The sequence below is a fragment of the Aythya ferina genome, assembly GCF_964211825.1.
Source record: "Aythya ferina genome assembly, chromosome: 1".
Taxonomy (NCBI): Eukaryota; Metazoa; Chordata; class Aves; order Anseriformes; family Anatidae; genus Aythya; species Aythya ferina.
The window spans coordinates 119,342,063-119,365,281 of record NC_140296.1 but is presented as its reverse complement, the minus strand read 5'-3'; the positions used below and the strand labels follow the sequence as shown (position 1 = coordinate 119,365,281).

The 23,219-nt window shown below is 46.6% G+C and overlaps 2 protein-coding genes across 5 annotated transcripts; one reads left to right on the top strand and one right to left on the bottom strand.

The window, feature by feature from the left end:
• Positions 1 to 2,424: 2,424 nt before the first annotated feature.
• On the bottom strand, positions 2,425 to 17,847 carry LOC311430505 (protein spire homolog 1-like). Of its 4 annotated transcripts, none has more exons than XM_084507104.1 (16): positions 17,504 to 17,829; positions 16,741 to 16,772; positions 16,111 to 16,275; positions 15,205 to 15,330; positions 14,857 to 14,922; positions 12,038 to 12,199; positions 10,342 to 10,410; positions 9,725 to 9,854; positions 9,171 to 9,295; positions 7,815 to 7,887; positions 7,093 to 7,244; positions 6,425 to 6,556; positions 5,038 to 5,102; positions 4,206 to 4,233; positions 3,672 to 3,814; positions 2,425 to 2,836 (listed from the first exon to the last, which is right to left on the bottom strand). In XM_084507104.1, the coding sequence occupies exons 1-16, from the start codon at positions 17,742 to 17,744 to the stop codon at positions 2,650 to 2,652; spliced, it is 1,896 nt and encodes a 631-aa protein (XP_084363230.1). In that variant the 5' UTR covers positions 17,745 to 17,829; the 3' UTR covers positions 2,425 to 2,649. The 4 variants fall into 4 exon arrangements, 2 of the variants coding, with proteins under 2 accessions (XP_084363230.1, XP_084363231.1); XM_084507105.1 differs by having other exon boundaries at positions 3,672 to 3,797; XR_014688852.1 differs by lacking the exon at positions 4,206 to 4,233 and having other exon boundaries at positions 3,672 to 3,835; positions 17,504 to 17,847.
• Positions 17,848 to 18,085: 238 nt separating this feature from the next.
• Positions 18,086 to 22,860, top strand: RMP64 (ribonuclease MRP subunit p64). Its single transcript, XM_084506478.1, has 9 exons — positions 18,086 to 18,223; positions 18,313 to 18,467; positions 19,187 to 19,263; positions 19,370 to 19,501; positions 19,841 to 19,918; positions 20,479 to 20,828; positions 21,103 to 21,164; positions 21,269 to 21,519; positions 21,986 to 22,860. Exons 1-9 carry the CDS (start codon positions 18,133 to 18,135, stop codon positions 22,350 to 22,352), a joined length of 1,563 nt encoding a protein of 520 aa, XP_084362604.1. The 5' UTR covers positions 18,086 to 18,132; the 3' UTR covers positions 22,353 to 22,860.
• The last annotated feature ends 359 nt before the right edge of the window (positions 22,861 to 23,219 follow it).

The following is a 23,219-nucleotide window of genomic DNA, read 5'->3' as shown; positions in this document are numbered from 1 at the left end:
GATCCTTTTTCTGAAGAAGTGCTAGTTAACCCGCCACTCCCTCGCCGGGCTTTGTGGAGCTCGTATTGCTGCTGAAGTGTAAGACTTTCCACTCACCCGTATTGAATAGTCTCCTGTTTCTTCCAGACCTTTTCCCCGCTTTGGCTAATTTATTTTTAAAATTTAATTCTGTCCAACACTATATCCACAGTTTTACTTCAGATATAAAATGTCACCCTTGACTTTAATAAGAGAAGGAAGAAAATTAAGCAGGTCTAAATTGAACAGGGGGTGAAAGCCCACTGAAAACAACCTTTCATTTAGCTGGCACAGGCTCACCAGGTGAGGTTATTAAAGTGGGTTTGTGCCTACAAGGGTCAGTCCCTATGTTTTCCCAGCTGGCTTTTGGCATCAAACAGAGAAAGATGTTGAAATTTACGCAATGTTACTGCAGTAAGGCCTCTCCTGCTGGCTCGCCAACACCTAAAACCTCCTTTTTGTTCGGCTATCTCCATCCCCGCTCCCTGGCCTTGCATACCTGTGTGTGTCGCACCCTGTCACCCCTCAGCCCAACCACCCCTCGCCTCCCGCTGCCCCACCCAGCAGTGACAAACAAAACAAAACAGAGGCCGTTTATGTATGACAAATATATCCTTTATTTATCAAAAAACGGCCAACACCGGGCCGGGGACGAAGCCAGGCGGCCGCACACCGAGCCCCGCCCGCTCCTGAGGCAGCTCCACCGGCGCCATCCCCGGGGCCAGGCCCAGCCCCGCCGCAGGCCGTGGCTGCCCCCTGCCGGGCCCGGGGCGGCTATATTCAGCGTATAATTATATTTAACCCTTAAAAAAGGGCTTCCCGCTATCGCCAGTTGTAGTAATTAGACTTCTTTGCCCCCATTTCACTCATGGTTCGCTACTGGGATTGCACTGAAGAGTGCAGCTGTGCTTTGAGGGACTGCGTGAGGGGACCTAAGGCCAGAGGCTGGGCACGAAACGCTCCCTGCAGCTGTGTGAGGATACCACGAGTCCCAAATCCCACAGGTAAATTCCACCACTACGTAACGCAAACACCTGGGATCAGTTAACTGGGAGCAGGGAAAGCTCTGGTCTGTATAGTGAGAGGAACCAGCAAAAGGCTAGAAGACGGATCAAATCCTGCTGCAGCCTCACAGAGGGAATACTTTCCTCCAACCCTGATGAATCACCTACATCAGCACAATACAGACACCTTTTTCCCCATACTACTGCACCTAGGCCCTGAGAGGCTCTTTGGGCTTGCAGATTACTCAAGACAGGCTGATCTCAGCTCATTTCTTGCTCTGTCTGTACTACCTCACTCAGCAGGAATCCAAGAGCACCTCATGCCCCTGGCCCCACGCTGTGTGCCCATCTCGCCAGCAAGCGCAGCTGTGGCTTGGCTGCCATTCCCTGCAGCCTGCAAGGAGCCCACCTGCCTGATATGGATGTGCCTCCCAGCAGCACCAGCAATTAGCACATGCAGGAGAGGACCCAGGCAGGCAGGCAGGCTGCACCCTTCCTAATTGACTGAAGGAAGAACACTTGAACTTGCTCCAAAAGGAAGCAAAAGCTTCAGCCTCCCTGCATTCACTGACTTGCAGAGCTTGCCCAAACGTGCATGTAGGCATCAGCTTGCAGACAGGCAATTTAGAGGAAGCAGAGTTAGGCTAGCACAAGTCAGTTGGAGATATTGACCCTTCTGGCAGTTTGGAGGCACACCTTGAGCTCAGCTTAAACATGCCTTTATTCCTTTCTCCCCTCTCTGGGGAAACTGGCTCTTCACTTCCCTTTGCAGTCATTATTTTCTTCAGCATGACTCATTCCAACTGCAAGTCCATTGTATCCTTCAGCACTGTCTATCCAGGCCCCATGAGCCACACCACAGAGAGTCCTCTGGAAAACAAATCAGAGCACCTATACCCCTTCCATATAGGCAATTCCTGTGCAGAAAGAGGCAAAGAATTTACCAAAGTGTTCTTTATTGTTTTAGTGTCACACAGGTTGCAATAGTCCAGTTTAGCTTAGGGCAAAGCTGTAGACCAATACAAAAAGCAAGATCCCCTAGAAAACAGCCACCCTCCCTCAGGTGATGATGGCACTGAGATCGATTAGTGCCATGAAGAGCTCTGCTGGCAAAGCACAGCTAGCACACACACACAAAAGAAATCAAGAGCAATTCCTGAGCAAACAGCTGGAGCAGGCTGCCTGACAGCCTTCACTAGTGTTACATTCATCACAGCAGTGAGTTCGGGTGCTTTGCAGTGAGTTATCGGGGAAGAATAAGTGTTTGCAAAATGAAATAGAGGTTTTAGCTTAAAAGTCTGCCCTATGCCATGAATATAGGGAAAGTCAGCTTAGCAAGGAATGCAAACAGTGCCACAAAATGACAACTGCAGGTGCAAACGAGGAAATGCTAGAGGCGTGATAGTGCTTCAACATTTATTTTCCCCAAAGACACATAAAAGAATTAAAACAGTTCTAAAAACCACAATGTTTTGTAACACTTCACAATACATAAATACTAACTGTACTTCCTGCTTAGACTAAGCAGCAGGGAAGTCTTTTATTCAGGCCTTTATGTCAGAAAGTGCATAAAGCTGTTTAAATTATTCAGGTACAGAACAAGTGACAGGAGAAATGTATGGCAGAGTCATTCCAGTTTAGTCCAAGACTGGGAAATTCTCCTGAGTGGGATGTTCTGCTGTTGGTTGGAAGCCACGCTCAGCAGATACTGCTCACACTGGGTGCAGAGGTCTGCAGTCAGCCAGTCCGCCATGGTCCTTGAGTAAGAGCACAGAGGCCGTGCTAGGCAATGGGGCTCCAAAATAACAGGCACGCTGGAGCAGGAGAGGGGAAAAAAAAACAACAGGAAAACTGACCTGGGTATCTGTTAGAGGGTATAGAGCTTTTCCACCCTTCCCCCAGGCCTGATCCAACATTAAGTGATTTAGGTAAATGCAGGAGTTCAGTGGGGCTGTCAGCTCCACCTGGGGAAGCTACTAAGCATCAGAGCAGCTTAATTTACTGACACCTCTGTTGACTAAGACAGCATTTCAGCTAAAGGGCTAATGGATATCTGACTGATCCAAGGTTATGACTGAATCCTTAGAGCATGTGCTGTAGGATGTTTCTTTGACATCTGGAAGGATGGCAGTAATGCCATTACTCAGATCTCCTCTACAGCATCTGCAAAGGACTGTCCGTGATGATGTCAGTAGTGAACACTGAGGTAAGAGCATTTGAACCAGAAACCACTGTGGCTATTTTGCTTACATTAAAGAACAGTTTCAGAGAGAAAAGATATCTGTTCACCCAGTAGAATATGTACAAACATGTATTTGGAAAGAAGAGAACAGAACATATGTTTCCAGTCCTAGATATTACACTTACACTCACAAGGTCTGCCTTTTCCACTCAGAAGCTTATTTTGCAAAAATTCCCTTTCCAGGGACAAAAAGGAAAGGGTATCTGTATGTGTGGGGGAGGACTCAGGAAACCAGTTGTTGCATTACTCTTCAGTTATACCTAAATGAAGCTAAATGAATCATCCAGCATAACACGCAGTTGACCAGCACAGGACTACACAGAGCAGTTACTATCATGTTTGTTGATTTGCATGTACAAGTAGCAGGTACCACCTTTCAAGGTGAAACCGTATCTGTCCCAGCTTACCTAGAACACTCCCAGTGCTCTACTTCATGCAGCAACTCCGAGTTCTTCCTCTCCTGTGTAGCTGGGTCTTCCTCTCTGGAGAGCCTCACAAGTTTTAAGAAGTGGAGTGGGAGATGAACACACGTTCTGAAGGGCACAGACATCTACAATCACAGCACAAGTCACTCGAGTTCTCAAGGAAAACCTCCTCCTTAGCAAGAAAATTTGCATGGCGTGTAGTTGATTTATTACCGCACTTACAAGATAAACATTAATGCAGTGAACTCCCTGACCCTTGTATAAATAGCGCACGGAGTAATCCCAACCACTTTACACAGGATCAAAGAAAGAGGAGCCAGAGCTGTTTCAGCTGAACAGCCTGTCTGTCCTGGCTGCTTTTGCACCTTGTATTTTGGCCTCTTTTCTTACAAAAAAAAACACTAGAGGGTAGATTTGAGGTATCAGTGGGGTGAAGGAAAGCTTTCTATGACTAGGTGAGGTGCAGGAAAAAAAACAGAAAACAAATAAATTTGCTGTTGTAAAGACTAGACTTGCCTTGATGCAGCAGTCACAGCAGACGACACTAAGAGAAAAAAATTCCCAGCATTATCATTTGGGTAAAGCTCAGCAGACAGCAATGCTGTAGCTAAGGGTGACTTTCCCAAAGCAGCCTTAACATGTGATCGTGGCACAATCACTTGATGGCAAAGGGAACAAGTCTAGAACACCCCGCTTGGTTTTCCAGCCCTCCTGTTTATGGTAGTTTTAGCCAGCTGAAGCACATCAGCAGTCATAGCTTGAAGGCTTTATCTGCAAGTACCCACTGCTTCTCACCCAGCACCATCAGTTACTAAATTCCCAGTGGTTTGCTTGTAACCAATTCAATGCTTTGCTGCTGCTTCAAATAGATTTAAGTGAGCCTGAATGAGCCTGAAATTCTTCTCTCCCATGAGAAAAACTAACAAATAAGTGGATACTTGTGGGTCTAACTTCATTCCCAGTCACAAGGTCTGGAGTCTGCTTTTCCAGTCCTAAACAGAAGGTTCTGCTGCAAAGCCTCTCCCAGAACCTCTCAAGCCCTTGACTCAAGTAAATGCAACCTACAGAGCAAAATGAAGGGAGTAATTGCTGAGAAGAACCAATAGCACAGTAAATTTGGTTATTGCTAGCTTAATACTAGGAGTTAATATTGATACCACTTCAGAGGCAAGTTTTTCCATCTCCTCTGCAGCTGTAGACACTTCAGCCAGGCTTGTGTACTAAGGCAAAACTGAAAGGCTAAGGAACCTGTTCCCATCCAAGTGCTCCAACTGTTTGAATACTGAGTGTTTCAGCACTGTTCTTTCACTCTTCTCCCTCCTCCTTCAGTCCCTTTGTAGCAGCTCACCTGCTGCAGAGGTAACAGCTGTAAGGCCACTTCAGAAACATCTGCTTACGGCAGCTGAAACAGATCTGTGGAATGGAAAGTTATTTGTGAATGCCAACTGGAAATATCTTCCTACCAACAGCATCCACCGCCTGCCAGAGAGCAAGCACATAAACTAACCTTCCAAAGGCTTTAGATCCACATACAATAACAGAGATCCAATGAAGGATAGCAGAGAGACAGGAATTAAAGGCTAAAAAGGCAAAAAAAAAAAAAAAAAAAAAGCCTTATTTGTAAGCCTGTGTTTTTATGATGCAGAGGTTTGGGGCAGCTGCCAGACAACAGGAGTTTAAAAAAAGGCTCTTGAACAAACAATAGCTGTATTGTGCAAGAGTGTAACAGTAGCTAGTTAAGAGAGGGAAGAAGAGAGACATTCTTTGAGGTAGACTGCAGCAATCCCAAAGAGATTAAGTCAGGGCAATTTTGAATCCAATCCTGAAGCCAAAAAAAAAAAAAGGCATAAGGAAGCTGATGAGTCGCTTGAACTTTATAAAAAAGAACATTCATACACAGCTGGCAGTCAGAAGTGATATTATCTTGAGAAACAGCTTGAGAAAGCTAAAAAAACTTCAGCAGCAGGAACACAAAGAGGGTAAGAAAGCTATTTTAGCATAGGCAGAGAGAGGCAAGTTAAAGCAGGGTCAGTGAGCAAGGTGAGAAGAAAACGGATCCAGGAGCACAAGATAAAGAGGGTGGGGAAGTATCAGAGCTGCACTAGCAGAACTGTCTGCTAAATAAGTGAGGGCAAGAAGCTGGTCCCCAAAACAAGCAGCATGAACTTCTTCACACCTGTGTTGCAAAGGGCTTGCACTGAAGGCATCTGCTCTAGAGGGGCTCGATGGAACAAGCCCTCTAGAGCAGACTGGGTGAGTAAACAGCCCAAAAAAAGGGGGCAGCCAGCAGGCTGGTGCTGCAGGTAGTTCCCTGCCCCTCATCTCCCCAGCCTGTGCATCCACCACTCAGCAGGGTGGTTCACATCAACACAGCTCAGTTAACTGTGGGAGTTAACAGCCTTTGCTTCACCATGTACCAAATCCCAGTCAAATATCTTTGTGATTTCAGAGCTGGCCAACAGGAACAGTTCTGCTAGCACGGAAACAACAGTCAAGAAGTATTTAGCAATGGCTGGGTTACTTCCTAGGCAACTTACACAGCTTATGTTTGATTAGAAGTCATCACAGCACAAGTATTAAAAGATTTCATGCAGCTGTGGGCCAAACTCAGAACAGCTGCATGAACAGGATAAATTGAGGCAGAGAGCACCTCAGCAGTTCAGCACTGAGGGACGTGAAGGCAGCCAGCTTTAGCAAAGGCACGGACAGCACAACAACAAGGAAAAGAGACTTACCTTTCCTCTTGAAGAGGCACCATCACTGCCTCCCTGGGAGGTGCCTTCCCCTTCCAGCACTCTCACTGCATATCTGGTTCCGATCAGTTCAGCAATGGTTGGTGATGGCCACATGTTAGGAAGGTGATGGTCCTATCCAAAGACAGGAGTCAAGCATCAGAGAAAGCTGAAGGCACACGTATTTGGGGAAGTCATCCTCAAAATTGGGTCCCAGCAGGCTCAGCAGCATTTGTCTCAAAATTCAGTTCTGCTAGCGATAGGCAGTAGGCGTTGACTGACAATACTAGTAAAGAACATGCAGGGAATCCTGCTTAGTTTTTGAGCTTATAGACAAGAATGCAAGCAGCTTCCTGAAGCAGGTCCTTCGGTCCCCATAGCAGTTAATCCCATCCCCAGAGCCAGTCTCTTGGGGCTCTGAACAATATGAAAGAGTTCTTCCTCATGTAAGACAAATCAAACTGAACAGTAAGAAACTCCACAAGGACACCACAGCAGCCTTGTTTTACACCACCTCCAAGGAAACAAACGTCCCAACTGATGATTAGCATGCGATGTGGCTTAAGTAAAACCCATATAACGTGACCACTGCATGCACAAGGTTCAAGGTGCCTTCTGGAGTCACCACCAGATGTATCAGAACAGCTTGCCAGCTGATATGCCCCACTTACACGTTCCCTGCTTTGAAGGCCACTCTCTAAAGATTTGGATCTTGCTCTGTAAGGAGGCAGCTGCTGTTGGCCAGCGTTCAAGGAACAGTCAGAGTTGATGTCTGCCAGCACGGGTGCACTCATGGGAGGACGTGTACGATCTGCAGTGAGACCTGGGCAGGAAGAGAGAGTTTCTGATTGCAGAAAGAAAAGAAGGAATATCAACTTCTAAATATTCTCCTTAAAAGCTGACTGCTCAACAGCATTACCCCTCCTTTCTGAAAGCACCAAGGCCTGCTTTCCCCACCCTCAACCTCCATCAGCCCTGATCACAAAAAGCAGAGGTTACAGTAATTACAGTTGTCAGTAGAGTGATGAGTTTTTGATAGTTAGCACCATTTAGTTTAATAAAATCACATGGTGCACTTTCTTCTTGAACATTCAAAATGTTCGTTTAGCTTTTACTGTGATTGCCACTTACGCCTTCGGGAACACGCTATCATTGCTTTGAAGCCACAGGAGCCATACAAGCTTCAGTCAACTGCAGAGGAATGGTTCCCTAAGTGCACCTCCCTAAACTCATTAATTGATGTCAGAGCTTCTCCTCCATCAAGTGTCTTTAGGTGATCGGAGTGATGTAGCACAGTGAGCCCCAGCCTAAGGCTTTGGCAGCCCAGCAGGCACTGACTCTGACTGCACTTTATCACCACCGGGTTTGGATTTGCACCAAAAAGGAGACTGACCTGTGCTCTTGCAGGACACTGATGACCTGGCTGAGGCAAGGTGGGTGCTGGAGGACAGCTTGGGAGTAGGCTTCTGTGGATCAGAGGACAAGGTATTCTTAAGCTGCACACAGGAGAGACCAAGCCCACTTGTTCAGAAGCACTGCTGCTAAGCAGAACCCAGAACTGACCAGAAATAGTCCAAGGCTTAGTCAGAAGTGGAGGGGAGAAAAAAACAACTGTGGTACATTCAGAAACTTTGTGTCCCAAGAAGCAATTACAAGTTAATTGCCCCCAGCAAGGAAGCTCTGGTCAAGCTGGTGAAATTTCAGATTCCCCTGTTATCTCCCTCACACAGCTCAATGCAGATTTTAGCTTCATCTGGTCAGGAACCAACTTCACTAGATTCTCCCTTCACAGCTTTCAGAGTACCTTGCCATTTTCTTGGCTCCAGCTCACACACAGCAACACTGGAGAAGAAGAAACTATGCCCCAGTAACCCAGTTCAAACCCAATGCTGTATCTAGGCAGCATTTTCTAGCTTCTCTAGATAAGTAGGAACACAATTCAATCATATTGCAGTCTCCATAAAGAAGGTCCTTCCAGCTTACAGTAATACACCAACCACGTGCTCCTCAAACACCAAACATTCCTCCAAGTAGCACAGACTTGTGCAAATATAGCTACATTTTTCTGCTTTTATTAATTCATATCCGTTTTCCTCAGTTAAGCAATTGTATTCCAGGCTGATGTTTACAGAAAGCAGATTGCTGATTGTTTGCCAGAGCATCTGTGCTAGACACGATGTGTTAGGGCTCAAGTTCTGTCCCACAGAGTTTCCGACTAGGCTCAGACTGAATCCCAGAACCAAGCAGTGGAGCTTTTCAGTCTGTGGAGTTAAGGAACCCAGGGGCCACATATCCCAGTTTACTGAAGAATGGCACTCCTTCAGTTGCTCCACAGGCAGCAGAGTGGGAATTCACCAGTGAAGTTGCTTCCTGAAAATAAATCACGTGAAATGCAAATATTCCTAGCATCAGCTGCCTCACTGTGAGGTAAAGTGGGAGTAGTTTTGGCCCATATTGGTCAAACTTCTGAGCATATCAAGACTTCTACGAGCCCTAATTTTAGAGACCAGATCAGAAGTTAGCCTTTATAGGCTGCAGTCATGCCACAATGAAGTGTTTAAACATCACATGAGCTTCTGTAGAGGCAAGGCCTTCAGTGAACCTAATAATGTCATGTTTATTCACTTTAGATGGATAAGATTACTCACACTAAGATTTAAACCTCATGTTCTAGGATGTGTGTGTGTACAGATCCAAAGCCCAGACCAGACTATTTACACCTCTCCAGTCCCTTTATTTAAAGCCTTACCTGAACTTCTGGTCCCAGCTGCTGTGCTACAGCACTGACAGTTTTAAACTCTGGACTGGCATCTTGAAATGTTAAGAAACGATCACATGGAGATCTCAAGGCGATTTTAGGCATCACAGGCATTTCTGAGGGTTGGGAGAAGGGAAGAAAAACACACACACAAGATATTGTGCTGTGGCAAGAAAATAACAGATTTTATATCCACAGATCAGAATTTGGTATTTGGTTTGACTTTGTTCTGTTAGATAGTCTTTGGTTTCAGGTGATGGTTAAAATCCTGTTCTCTAACTTAGCTGACAAATTTGAACTCCCTAAAAAAGGGTAAGCTGAAACATTTTCAAGTCTTAATACGCCACAAGTAGATTTTCTAGAGAATTCTTGTGCCATATCACCTTTATCAACATAAAATTCACATTCCCACCTCTCTTGCATTATATACTATGGGGAAAAAAAAAAGAAAAAAAAAGGTGGGCTTCCATTTCAAAGGCCATCCATTATTTTTAGCCACCCATGACTTCCCTTGCATGCTTGATGGGCCCCTTTGCAGCAGGTACCTGTGGGCCTGCCCCCGCTTTCCCTTGCTGTGGATGGCTGCGGTGTCTGTGGCCGTTTTGTTTCTGCCAGGAGCTGTTGGTGCCACCTGGACTCCTGTGGCACGCACTCTCTCAGCTTCCTCTGCAGCACCTGCAGGCAGAGCATAGCACCAGAGAGAGATGGTAAGAAAGAGTAAGACCAGTGGTGACAACTGGATCTTCAGCAATGGCGCTGTTCTACAGCTGCCTCTCCCTAAGAGGGCTCTGGGCCCTGTGCGCTTGTGCTTTCTGTACCTCATTTCTAGTTTCTGAGGCACGTGAGAAGCTTCAGATAATGTGTTTGCTGTCGAATACTTTTAGAAACTCTCAAATTTGAGACAAGGCTTGATCAAAGAGTGTGGAGTATTTTCAGGACCACAAAATGTTCCAGATGGAAGAAACAGCAACAGAAATAGGAAGACTGATCTTTCTCCCCTGAAGATTTGTCACCTACCATATTCCAGACATCGTGTGTTGGCAGAGGGTCTGCCCAAAATTTAAGTATGGCTCACACATGCCTCTCCCAAACCCAAGCCAGTAGCTAGGACGTTAACTCCATATTCCTAGAAAACATCCCATCAGCTCTGCAGGTCACCTACAGGCTTTAGATGAGGCTTGGGAGCAGCTACATCATCACTGGGAGTCCTGTGTTTTTGCTCGACGATCACCTGAAAGAACAGAAATTATGCTTAGGCAGTGAGGTTTCCTCTGCTCCTCGTACATCTTTCTGATCAGTGGCACAGTGAATAACTCAAGTCAGAATTTGGGAGCAAGGAATGTGGGGAAGGCTTAAAAATGGCACAGGGAAATACAGAACGATGAGGTGCTTGCTGCAGAAGGGAGCACCGCAGAAAAGAAGTCAAGCTGCCTCCAGCTGCCTGGTTCACTTATTCTTGCTCAAAGGCGATGCTATTTAGTCTGTGTGTACAAGTGGAGAACACGTGGGAGTGCAGGTAGAACACCACAACAGCTTCCCACACTTGCTGGGCTCTCATTCATTTGCAAATTAGACCACTGTTTGCTACAGGAGTTTAAAGTAGCTTTGCAGATGGGGAAATCCTCGCTGAAGAGCTTTCACAAACAAAGGCCTAAGTACTCCGTGCTTCCTTCTAGCATTTGGGACTTCAGATTGAAGCTTGTGCTTCTCATCAACCCCGGGAAGAAAAAAAGGAATCAAAAGCCAGTTCATCCTGCCACCTGGAGCTACAGTTTTGTATTGCACAGTGCAACGATTCTGTCATGCACTGAAAAAAAATACAAGTAGTTGTGATGTATTTTCTCCCTTCTGTTACCATCCATTTATTTACTGAACAAATTATCAGTTTCCAGACAAATGCCAGAGCCTTTTCGGAAGGCTGGAGCCACAGCCAAGGAAAGTGAGAGCTTCTGTAGGGGCGCATGGTTTAGCTGCAGCTGTTAACCCCCTGCACTCAAGGAGCACCATCAAGGGGAGGAAAAAAAAGCTGCTGTCTAGCGCGGTAAGCAAACTTTACACTTTCTAAAATATTGCTCTTTATTACAAGTAGAGTCGTCTCATCTCCTGCCAAGATGTCTGTTTGCAAAGCACGCCAAGGCCACGAAGCCTCATGCCAATGTTTTAGATCTGCTCATCGCTCCCAGCTCAAGCTGCAGCAAGTGAACAGCATCCCAAACCTTCAGAGGCACTCAGGCGTTTTTGTATCCGGGCATCTTCAGCACCATCAACATTGCTGGAAGCCCCTACCTCTTGAGTCAGCACCACAGCCCCTGGAAGCAGTTTGGATTTATTTATTTTTTTTAAACCCTGCCTAAATTCCTGCAGCAGCCTGTTTACACTGCCTACAGGCCTCTGCCCCAGGCTGAGCAGAGCACTCGCTCAAAAGTGATTTTACACTTTCATGCATCCCACAGCAGCTGAAAAGGCAAGAAAAACTAGTAAGAAATGCCAGACAGTACAGCTCTAGGAGCCTGTGAAGACATAAAGGTCTGAGGAAGAAAGCATAAGCAGGCAATGGTCTGTTTCATGGAGCTGCTGCCCTGTAGGGAGAACAAGTTTACCATCCAGCTTCCTAAGTCTGGCTACTCCTGAAATAAAACAGTACTGGAAATAAAGTGTTTGGGTGGATAAACGTGGTGATCAAATATTGAGTTATAGCTGAGAGGAAGCTCCAGACAGTTCTGGACTAGGAGTACCTTCGAGAAGGACTTTAAAACAAGATTTGGGGAAGAGGTTTCAGCAAGGATGGTTTAGAAACCAAGTAGTTAGAGCAGGTGGTTGCAAAACTGTCTACCAACTGTAGTCAGTCAGTCACTCACCGTCCGAAGGTTGTACCTCCTGTGCTGAATGTCATCCAGAAGTCGTTCATAGGGGGAGCAGGCACGCTCTTTGAGCGGGGCAGGGCGCTGCAGTCGCTCGGTGGCCTTGCGCAGCCTCACCCCAGCCTGCAGCTCGCAGATGATGCTGGGCCACAGGGGTGCCTAGGAGAAGCCAGCGAGGGACAAGTCACCAGCAGGCAGAAACACACGGAGCAGCATCCTCGCCCTCCCTGTCACAGGGCACACTTGGCAGCTGAGGTCTTGCAGAAACACAGAAATGTGTCCTTAACACCCCCTTCAACCCACTTGTGGGGCACAGTACCAAGATGGAGAATTGCTTCTCTCTACAGAATCACTTTAAAATAAGTGAGCTGGCTCCCCAGTTCATTCCTGAATGTTGTCATCAACTTTATGAATGTATTTCAGCAAAACAGCTTTTCTTACTAGGTACCTAGCCCCATTTTCTTGGATAACTACTTCTTGGAAGTACTGCAGGTGCTAGATGATTTTGTTGTTTTGTTTTTTCATCCTCCTCCATTGTACTACCTCCTAGGAAATGCTGATAATGAAATCCCAAACCTTACCATTAAAATCCTCTGAATTTTCAGAAGCCAAGGATTGAAGGGCCCACAGACCAAAGAGGAAGACAAAGGGAAAAAGATCTCCCACTTCAACCTTTGCAGCGGCTTATGCTAGCTTTTTCAGCCTGGAGACACAATCTGATAACACTGACATCTGCTCATCCTCTTCCTGTATTAATACCTGTTTCCACAGGATGCTCAGGCATGCAGGATAACCCAACAAAAGTTAAGACAGGAAAAAAAAACATGATCCACTCAATAGCCTGTTTAGACAACATTGTAATGGAAGTGCTAAGTCAACAGCTTATCTGGATCCCAAAGGCAAATTGAGTAAGAACAAGTGATTGTATTATAAACAGTGAAAGGGAAGTAAAACATTTTTTAAAAACTGCCTCAGAACAAAGCTTCTGACTTGAATTCCTCTCCCTCTTTCACTTACAGGGTGAAGCACCTTCTCTTAACTTATCCCTTGAGATATCTTGGTATAATATCAGAAAAGTCTTATGCAAGCTCTGACCGATGGGCTGCCTTCAAGGAGAAGGATGCTCAGTTAGATTGTTTTAGCCAGGCTTTGGAACAGTTGGATCTCAACTCCAGACCAGCAGGACACTCAGACAGTAGCCACACGCTAGCCATATCTCCTGGATTAACGTAAGTACTGTTTGGGAGAACACAAAAAAAAATAAAAATCAAAGTCCTTCTGAAGAAAACTGGGTAAACTGGTCAGCGTTTGCTTGCTGTACAACACTAAACACATCTCATTCTTTTCATTCATGGGAAGACAGCTGTTCCTAAGAGGTCTCAGTGCTTAGATTTCAAGGTGAAGATTGTCCTCTGACACACACGGTCAGCTCTGCTGAGATGGTACAGCCCTGCACGATACCAGCTTGTGGCCTGTGTTTCAGAAGCCCTTTTTTCAGAGCAGCCAGGATGGAAAAGCCTGGTCCACAGACAGCGTTAACTGCGTGGCACCGCTCAAGGCATCAGCTCCAATCTGCGGGCTCCCAGCAAAGCTGGCACCCTGGTTATTTTAAACTCAAGAGTGTGTCAGAACGATGCAATCGAGTGGTGCACAGGGAGTTGGAAACCAGAGGCAGAGGATTTGCAACAGACATCCTGCTTTTGGAATTTATGTCTCCTGAAGGAGCAGAGGCCAAATACACTGGCCTTCAGGCCACACGGCAAAGCCCATGTATTTATTCATGTATTCCCTGCAGAAAAGAGCATCAACTGCTGTTGATGAGTTTGTGGTTTGAGATAGCTTGCCAGTTTATTTTAATAGATCACAAAATTGAGAATATGCCCAAACACACATTTCACAAACATTTTCATACGAATAGTTTGAGCACGCTTCAAAGCGAGTGCTATTTAGACAAAGGGAGCGAGTCCACAAGTCTCTCGGGGCTTGCCGTTTGTCTCCACAGACTCCAGACTACACTGCATTTGTTTATGCCGGGCAGAGCTCCAGCCAGAAGAGTTATTTGTTTCTGATTGAGCCCTAGCTATGGAGAGCCTTGAAAAGAACAGAGGGAGATGCTTTCTCTGCCCCAAACACACAGTCCAAGATCCATTCTGTCCTTCTGTAGAAGGACAGGAAAGATAACGAGCAGGAGGTAGGAGCTACATCTCCAGCCTCCCCCTCCATTCTGCCTTTTTTGAGCTGCTGAAGCTCAAAAGGATGGTCAGAGCTACCAACTGCCTTTAGCCTCTCCAGCCCTGAACCAGCACAGACCCCACGCAATAAAATGATCTCATCCACCTTACTCCTGCCACCAACAGATCAGCTTTCTGGGAGCTGTCAATCCAGCTGCAGAAGGAAGCAGATTGCTTCTGGCAGGTATCAATTCCTGCCAAGAGATGGAGTTTGGGGCTCATTTTCAGGAAGAAACAGCATGAGAAACTACTTGTGGACACTTATTCCAAAGAGTGCCTCCAATTTCACTTTTAGAAGTGGTTTAAGTTGAACCACAAAGAGGCTCTTTGTGCAGAATAAGTGTCCGCATGAGGTAAGCACATGAAATAATTTAACTTCAAGTTCACTCCCAGCTTGTTTTGCAGACAAGTCTTTAACTACTTAGTCTCTTGAACAACCTAAGAAGTTTTGTTGGTGTTCAAGCTCCCTTCTTTGTTTTATAGAGAGTCATTGGAAAACCTCAGAGAAGCATGGGTGGACAAAAAAAAAAAAAAAAGAAAAGAAAAAAGCCCAACCTACCATAATGAAGGAATTAAATCCCTTACCCTCTGTTTTTCCTTCTTCTGCAGGGGGGTTTCCAGCAAATCTTCAACATCCATTTTTCTCAGACTCTGAGAAGCGAACAAATGAGGTCATTACATCGGGCTGTCCAGTGCTTTTCCATCTATCCAGTATGAATTATTAACGTTGAAAAGCTTAGAAGCCCCAAACACCCAGACATTCAAAAGCTACAATAAATCACTACTGTGTTGCAGAGACAGAAGCCATTCATGTCATCGAAATAAACCTTCATCTAGGTACTCCATTTCTAGTGCAACAGGAAGAGTACTTTATAATTAGATCAATTTATGCAGGTAGAAGGGATAGTAGCTAAGGGGTGATCTCAAATATACCTCTTTGGAGGTCTGGATGATGGACACAAGCTTCTGAAGTTCCATAAATTCAGTAAAAAGACTCCTACAGGTCATTTCATAATGGCTCTTAGCCTCAGAAGGCACAGACAAGCGCTCCTCACAGGCCTGAAAGAAGTGGAGCTATTTAATAGAGAGATCTTGAAATGAAAAAACATGGAAGGCTGGAAGAAAGCAAAATTCAGTTTCTTGATGTATGGTTAAAAATCATCTTCCTCAGTTTCTTTGTATCTTTTCTGTTTGTTCTATCGCAGATGCAGAGGAGCAAAGAAGCAAGATGCCTAATCTCACACGTACAATAACTTAAGTAGCTGTGTGTAATTTATCTATCTTGTTCTCCATAATGTATGCTTTGAAATAAGTGCCTGGAAGGGAAAGCTTCCAACACACACACACCACAACAAAACAGCAGGTGCAGTCACTTCTCATGTTCTTTTTCCCCCTTGCTCCCCTACCCTGAATAGACTGGGGCATGGAAAGTGTCTTGTACCCTTAATTTATGGTTGAGAAGAAGCTCTTAATTTGAGTCGTGACATCCGAGTCCTCTTGCAGAGACCAAATATTATGGATATTGAAACAAGTCACTTGTCCAGTCATCTAGCTATTGAATGCTGCCTTTGGTGACTATGCACAGAAGGACTTTGTAGACAGAGCTGCAAGAGCCATGCTCAGTCTTCTTTATTAGTTCTTTTCCATAGGCACTGAAGTGCCTATGCACCTAAAATGTTTTTGCCTTCCCCTTCTGATGGGAAAGCCGTGTGTTCCCTCTATGTCCTCCCACAAGCTACCCAGCTTTTCCCCCTAAATGGTCTGTTATCTTGGTTAACAGCATTGTTAACCTTCAGCTCCTCTGAAGCTGCTGCATTTACTAAGCAGGAAGAAGGAAACCTTGATAACATCCTGCAGGGTGACCGCTGGCTTCATTGCCTCGTCATCCAGCTTCAACATGAGGCAGAGCAGCTTCTCCAGGGGCTCACTCAGTTCTCGCTCCACTTGGCTGTCGATTCCCCAGTCCAGGGCTTCATAGATCACCACTCCCAAGTACTCCAGCAGCTGCAGACAGAGGCCAAGGAAGCAGTGCAGCACCAAGTGTTGTGAATGACCTGTACAGCCCTCACTTCCCAGCCATGGGGGGCCCTCTGCTGCCCTCACAGCTGAGCACAACGCTCAGGATGAGAAGGGCTCTAAAAGCAACCTGGTGCTCAAGTAACCTGAAACAGTCCCCAGATAAGCCATTTTACCCTTTTAAAGGATTTATCTAGCACCTCTAAACGATCTGTTACCAGGACAAAAAGTCTGTGGGCTATTCCAGGGTACACAACATCTGTGCACATTGTTTTAATTGAGTTCACTCCTAGCATCTCGTTTCATTTTCCAGACTGCAGAGGACAGTGACTCCTGCAATGCTCAGCAAATACAGACACCTTGGCAGTTTCAGACACCAGCATCTCCCAGGCTGGCATCCTACCGCTGCAGGATTGTATCTGCACACATAGGAAGGCAAAGAGATGGGCTTACCTTATCCTCTGACTGCTGAATGCTGCCAACATCTGAAAGGGAAACAAGAGAGGAGGTAAGGGGAAGATAGCTGCATAGATATTGATAAACAGCTTTTAGAATCTCTGTTGAAAGAGAGAAATTGGGAGAGCTCTTGGTAGCAAGGAAACAAATCCTTCTTGGTAAGGTCAATCCCACCTGAGGCCTGCATTTGGATACTGCTGCAGAGCACTACCAGATACTCTTTTTACTTACTGTGGGCATTAGCCCCAAACTAACTGCTACTGGTTGCTTCCTTTTGCCTGCTGGGAGATATCTAACCACAAGGAAGGCCATGGATATTTATCTTTTTTTTTTTTTTTTTTACTACATACACACTCTTGCCCCCTCAGAGCAATGAACTCTGTAGCAGTACAACTACGTAAGACAACGCTTGTTGCTGTTTGCTAGCTGCACATAGTGATAAAAAAGGTCAGTTTTAGATTTGCCTTGAGAGTTAATAGAAGGGAGACATAGCTCAGAGATGAACAGAGCAGGACATGAAACAATCTGAGGCTTTATTTTAAATAACAATTTCTTTCAACATAAGTTGTAATAGGCTTTCATCTCAGCTATTCCCTTGGCCCTTTAAAATAAAACATAGGCAACAGAACAGCCTATACAGTCAGAACACACTGAAAAACATATAGAGGAGGAATAAAAAAAAAATTTCTCCCACTTTACCCCTAAGTTTCAGCCAGCTATAACAACAACCCCTAGCATCCTCAGCTGGTCTCACTCTTACCAGACTTATGGTACACCCTGAAGGAAGCAGTGCCATCAGCGTGGATAAAAATGCTCCCAGGGCCTTTTATGAACACAGAATGGAGCGACGGGGACAGCCCCTGCGCCAACTGCTTCATCTTGCAGCAGCACTGAAAGCAAAGCGCCCAGGCTTGCTCCTCGCTTATGGGGTGCTCGAAGCACCTCAGGACCTCAGCCAGAGACACCTTGGCAGCCCTCTGCTCGCAGCACGGGGGCTCCATGTGCACCCTCACACCTCACATCGCAGGCTGTGCCCCCAGCCTAGGAGCTCAACACCCCATCCAGGACAGGGTGTTGCTGGCGCAGCAGCCTTTTATCAGCTCTGCTCTCCCACAGCTCCGTCCCTCCCTCCCAGGTGCCATCGGTAACGCCAAATTTGCTCCACGTTTTTTTTTTCTTTTTTTTTAAAGGGACGCCACTTTGACAGAAACAAGGTGAAGTGTTTAGCAAAGGAGACTATAGCAAAGGAGACCCCGAAAAAAAGACACAAACTAGCGAGCTCCGCGTTTAATTCAACTTTATTCCTTCAACTCTACAGCAGCCGCTGGAGGGTGCCCGGCTCCCCTCAGCGCGTCCCGCCCCGCTCTGCTCCGCCCTGACGGGGACGAGATGGCGGCGGGGGAGGCGGCGTGGAACCGGCTGGAGCTGGCGTGGCCGACCGGCGGCCACACGCTGCCCATGGCGGCCCCGCACCCCGCAGGTCCCCGGGGGCGGTTATGGCGGGTGGGCTGGCGGTTGTGGCGGTTGGGCTGGCGGTTGCGGCGGTTACTGAGTGCCTCCCGCCCGCAGTGAGGAGCCTGCCGGAGCTGAGGCGCCGCTGCCTGGCGGCCGTGCGGGGGCTGCGCGGGAAGGGCCCGGCCGTGGAGGGCCGCGTGCTGAGGGGGCTGCTGTACGCGTACCGCCGCAGGCTGCTCCGGCACCGGCCGTACCTGGCCCTGCAGCAGGTGAGTAAGGGCTGTGGGGGGGTCACAGCGTGGGGAGAAATAGAAAATAGCACAAAGCCATATGCATGTTTAAAAAAAAAAAACAAAAAAAAACAAAAAAAAACGCCACAGGTTTCTTCGTCTTTGCGTTTTGCCCGTCGTTAAGTCGCGTCGGATCAGTCCCGGGTGGGTTTCCAGGCTCGCTGCTGTCAGTGCAGTGTGTAGGGTGGAAGTGAGGAGATATTTCTCCTCAGAAAGAGCAGGCAGGCACTGGGATGGGATGCTCAGGGAGGTGATTGCGCCACCGTCCCTGAGGTGTTCAAGAACAGGCTGGACACGGTGCTGAGGGACATGGTCTAGTGGGTGACATTGGTGGCAGGGGGATGGTTGGACCAGATGATCCTGGAGGGCTTTTCCCACCTTAATGATTCTGTGATCCTATGAATTTGCACTTTTCCAGCCTTTTATAACTAGTAGTCAACCCTCTTTTGCTTGTACCACAACCTGAAGTGTGCACAACTGTGTACCATTGAATACAAGATTCGTACAGGGATTTGAATCCCAATTAATTATAATGGGACGGGGGGAGGAGCAACCACAGGCCACTCTCTCACGTACTTCGCTTAAGACAAAAACTGAACTCACCATTCACAGTAGTGCTTATGGTGACAGTTTTTAGGCCAAGGCGCTCACATCTCAAAACACCAGTTTTGAGATGGAAGGAATTCTCTTTTCTCCAGGTGGAACAATGCTTGAAGCGCCTGTGGAAGATGAACTTGGTGGGCAGCATTGAAACCCTGGCAGAACTGATTCCCAAGTAAGCATCATGATGCTGTACATTATACTGCCCGTTGACTCAGTCTTCAGAGCCAAACGAGAAGGTGCTAGATCATAGCCATCTCCTTGTCTTTGTATTGCCACAGTAAAAATAAATTCGAGGCCCATGCAGAGTACTTAGTTCCCAGCCAGCCTATGCTGGAAACGGTGGCTGTGAAGGTACTGGGAGGCTGCAAGCTCATTCTGCGTCTGCTGGACTGCTGCTGTAAAGCATTTCTGTATCCTTTTCTCACTGCATAAACATTCCTACAGGTCACCAGTTTATGAGACCAAAATCAGGTCTGCTGTAGCACCTGTATTGCTGACGGACTCAGCAGTGCAACTAATGTATGCAACTTGAAGCTTCTTTGATAGCCAAACATCTCATTTTCAAGTTATTAAGTGGGAACCCCAGGCTGTTGGCTGGCTGCTCTCCTCTCCTCGAGCGGCCCAAAGTTTTGATACTCATCTCTCCAAATGATCTAGGATATTGCCTTGCGAGCCGCCTCTAGTTGGTGTGCTCAGCAAGTTTCATTACAGGCTGTTTGTTTTTTAGCCTTAACTGGTGTAATCTCCAGCTTGTCCGTTAAGCACCTCTGCTCACAAGAATACATACTTCTGAACACCGTGGCTTCGGGGTTGTTGAGCCGGCTATGGTTTGTGTAGTCAAGTCTTGTTTGTTGTCTGTTTGACTTGCCTGTCAGGGAGAAGGGCCTGTAATTAAAGTCTTGCTGCTGAGTGAGCTTTATTCAGCTGGGAGGAGAGGGGGGAAAAGCTTTTATGAATCAGAGATCCCTCCGTCCTTTTGGACCTGATTCTAGGGTGCTGGTAAAACCACAGCGTTAACACCAGCCTGCCACAGACCCTGGCATCTGGTACTCCTTGCAGCGAGCAGTAAGCCTGCCTCATGCTGAAACGGAAGGGCTGTGATAAAGTTGTTCTACATCACTGCTGAATTTTTCAGGTAAATCCTCTTTGCTTGTCCCACACTGATGATAAACGTGCCTGAAAGGTGGAAGGTGTCAGCAGGGGGAGCTCCGACTGATATTAAAGGAAAACATGGTGGTGGGGTGTAAAAAGTGTATTGAGGGGGAGTAGAGGGGAAGGGCAGCTTGGGATCTTTTCCGTGAGCTCTTCCTCTTGAGTTGAAGGAGTCGTTCCGTGAGGATAAGCACAAGGTCTTGCTAGAGGAGACTCCCACCTCTTCTCTCCTCAGGATTCAGTACAGATGCATACTGCAGAGCCTCATTTCCTTGTACGGCGTGCTGTCAGCATCACTGCGTCTGGTGTCCGAGACCCAGCAGATGCCTTACATTAAGGGGTTTGCCTTCCCGTCTGATATCAGAAACTTTCTTGGAGCTGACCTTTCTTCTGAGGTGAAGAAGCAAAAGGCTGCAATACTAACAGCAAAACGACCCACCAGCTGGGTGAAGAAGCTTTTCCCAGACGTGCCAAAGGCAGAGTCAGAGGCTGGGAATGGTTTTGTGACCTGTGAGAGTGCTATGAAAAACCCGAGCGTCCCTATGGATGTTGGAGAGCCAGTTCTGGTGACCAGAGAGAACAGAGGTAAGGCCGTGTGCCGCGGTGCCACTGGTTTCTGGCAGCTGAGGTGACAGCAACCTCTGCCCAACACAGCTGAGCACTTTGCTACACAGAGGGGGCATTTCGAGTACAAACTCCCCTCTCCTGTCCTTGGAAGAGGAGGAGAGCGTTGAGTGCAGGCGTGAGCCTGCTGAGAGGGCAGGAGAGCCGAGAGCTCCGCAGGGCAAAGCGGTAGTGTCTGTGTTCAAAGGCGTAAAACTCGAAACCTCATAACGGGAACGCTGCTCTCTTCCTCCAGGAAAGCAGCTGGGCTTTGACGTGAAGAGCTTACTTAGACCATCCAGACCTCCAACACAAGAGGTGTGTGTGCCACCATTTCACACATTCTTTATTTTAACTTCAAAGCTCCTAACACTGTGATTTAACTTATAAAAGGTAACTGTTTCTGTTATTCCTTGTTTCAGGATAGATACCTTACATCAACACCTTTTAAAGAAATGCCAGAGTCGCTCTCCTCTTACATGGTGAAATTGCAGCACACTGGGTCTCTCCTACAGATGTTCCAAACAGCTGCGTCTTTTGGGGAGCTGTCAGAGGCACTCAGAAAAGCTATTCTGTGGTGCAAAGGCCACAAACTCAAGCCAGCAGCTTATTTTTTTCGTAACAAATTGTTGAAAAGCAACCGGCTACACCATGTGGAGGCACAAGGATGCAGGTATGTTGCACATGCAGGGGGTTCTGGATCTGGCACTACATCTTAATGTTGTGTTTTGCTGCAGTGCAGGGAAATGCGGTGATCTAACCCCTTTTCTTGAGCTTCAACAGGATCACTACTTCAGGTCACTACATGCTGTGATGTGAATATTCTGTTTGGTTTCATTTGTGAGAGGATTTAAAAGGTTAAGAGATGCACAAATACAGAATAAGGAGGGAGAGTGAAAATGCAGTTTTAAGCACAGGCATGTAAGTGGCAACTACTAGATGATGTTAAGGGTGCCAGGCTTCTTCAGAAAGCCCTAGCTAGTATTCTACAAGATGCTGTTGTATCTCATGGGTGTGACGAGTAAAATGGTAGAGAACGCCAATAACCAGATCTCTGAGAGCACCAGAAATAACTGCTTCTGAAAAACAGCTGCTAAAAGTTCTGTTTTGTTTCTGTTTTGCACCTTCCTTCCCTTAAGCCTGCGGAAGAAGCTGTGCTGCGTCAAAACCTCTCTCTGCAAGTACCTCCTGTGTGGCTCACAGCGCAGGCGCTGGCCGAGGCAGTACCTGGGGGCACGGCTCTGGCAGAGGAAGGTGAAATCGTCCAGGCGCTTGAAGAGAACTCGGACTGCACGGCCAAACCAGGCTGAGCTTTTCGGAGTCTGTGAGAACGGGGCTTTGCTCAGCGTGGGGCCTTCAGGTCAGGCTGGACCTCCCATCGCTTGTACAGCTGCTGACAAACTGAGTGCAGCAGGGACCCCAAAGCAGTTGCTTCCTGGCTCCGTGCAGGAAGAGGTTTCTGACAACATGGATATCGATTCTATTTTTGCTGCAATGGGGGTCTGATCCTGGACTGGGAAGATGAGGGGGTGTCTTTTTCTATGTAAAACTCTCAGAATACTTGCAGTGTTTTGGTAACTCATACCCTACATTCTGATAAGAAAATAACTATTTTAGTATATTTTTATAAAATAGTATTTTTTTTTATTGGAACAGCGTTCAAAACTATTGAGCAATCTGTATCCTTTCACCTAGACCTTTCAGGAACAGCAGCTTTGAGTTACCTCTTGCTTAAAATCCTTTCTCTGTTGCTGGACCGTCAGCTGCAGTGCAAATAATTACCACCCAAGGCAGAGGGCTGCAGCTGAGCACATGCTGTTGCTTTGGACCAGATTATATGTTATACTCTTCCTTTTTTGCTGCCTCATTTAGGTGAGGGCCTTGTCTTGCAGTATTACCACTGTTCAGTATTTGTTGTTCTCGTCCTGAAATGGGGAGTTACCTGAATCCTGCTGCTCCAGAAATGGGGTAAAGCACAGCTGGGGCCTGTAAGAGTAAATTCCTTACCCATGAACTTGAATCCCACTGCCTGAAGTCTTCTCAGGGTGCACTTTCTGCCTGCTTGGCAAGGTAATGTGAAGCTATTCCACCACACACTTACGAAATAACGTTAGAACAAGCAGTGAGGTCAGTGCTTTCCGTCAGTTACAAGCCAAAGCCTAAGTCTCAAGATCAGCATCACCAGGAAACTACATAGAAAAAAAATCTCAGAAGAAAGACTAAGCAGCTTTATTGCTGTATTTACCTGCCCAACAGGGGTAAGAAAGATGTCTAAGTGCAAGTAAAGCTAGAGCTTCAGCTTCCTAATTTAACTTAGGGTAAAAAAAAAAAAAAAAAAAAAAAAAAAAAAAAAAAAAAAAAAAAAAAAGCTGT

Coding starts and splice junctions, on each gene's coding strand:
- LOC311430505 (XM_084507104.1), bottom strand. CDS start 17,744: ATGGAGCCCCCGTGCTGCGAGCAGAGGGCTGCCAAGGTGTCTCTGGCT. Junction 5,103..6,424: donor GTGCCTCTTCAAGAGGAAAG/GTAAGTCTCTTT, acceptor TCCATTCCACAG/ATCTGTTTCAGCTGCCGTAA. Junction 2,837..3,671: donor GAGCACTGGGAGTGTTCTAG/GTAAGCTGGGAC, acceptor CTCCTGCTCCAG/CGTGCCTGTTATTTTGGAGC.
- RMP64 (XM_084506478.1), top strand. CDS start 18,133: ATGGCGGCGGGGGAGGCGGCGTGGAACCGGCTGGAGCTGGCGTGGCCG. Junction 19,919..20,478: donor GGGTTGTTGAGCCGGCTATG/GTTTGTGTAGTC, acceptor TTCTCTCCTCAG/GATTCAGTACAGATGCATAC. Junction 21,520..21,985: donor GTGGAGGCACAAGGATGCAG/GTATGTTGCACA, acceptor CCTTCCCTTAAG/CCTGCGGAAGAAGCTGTGCT.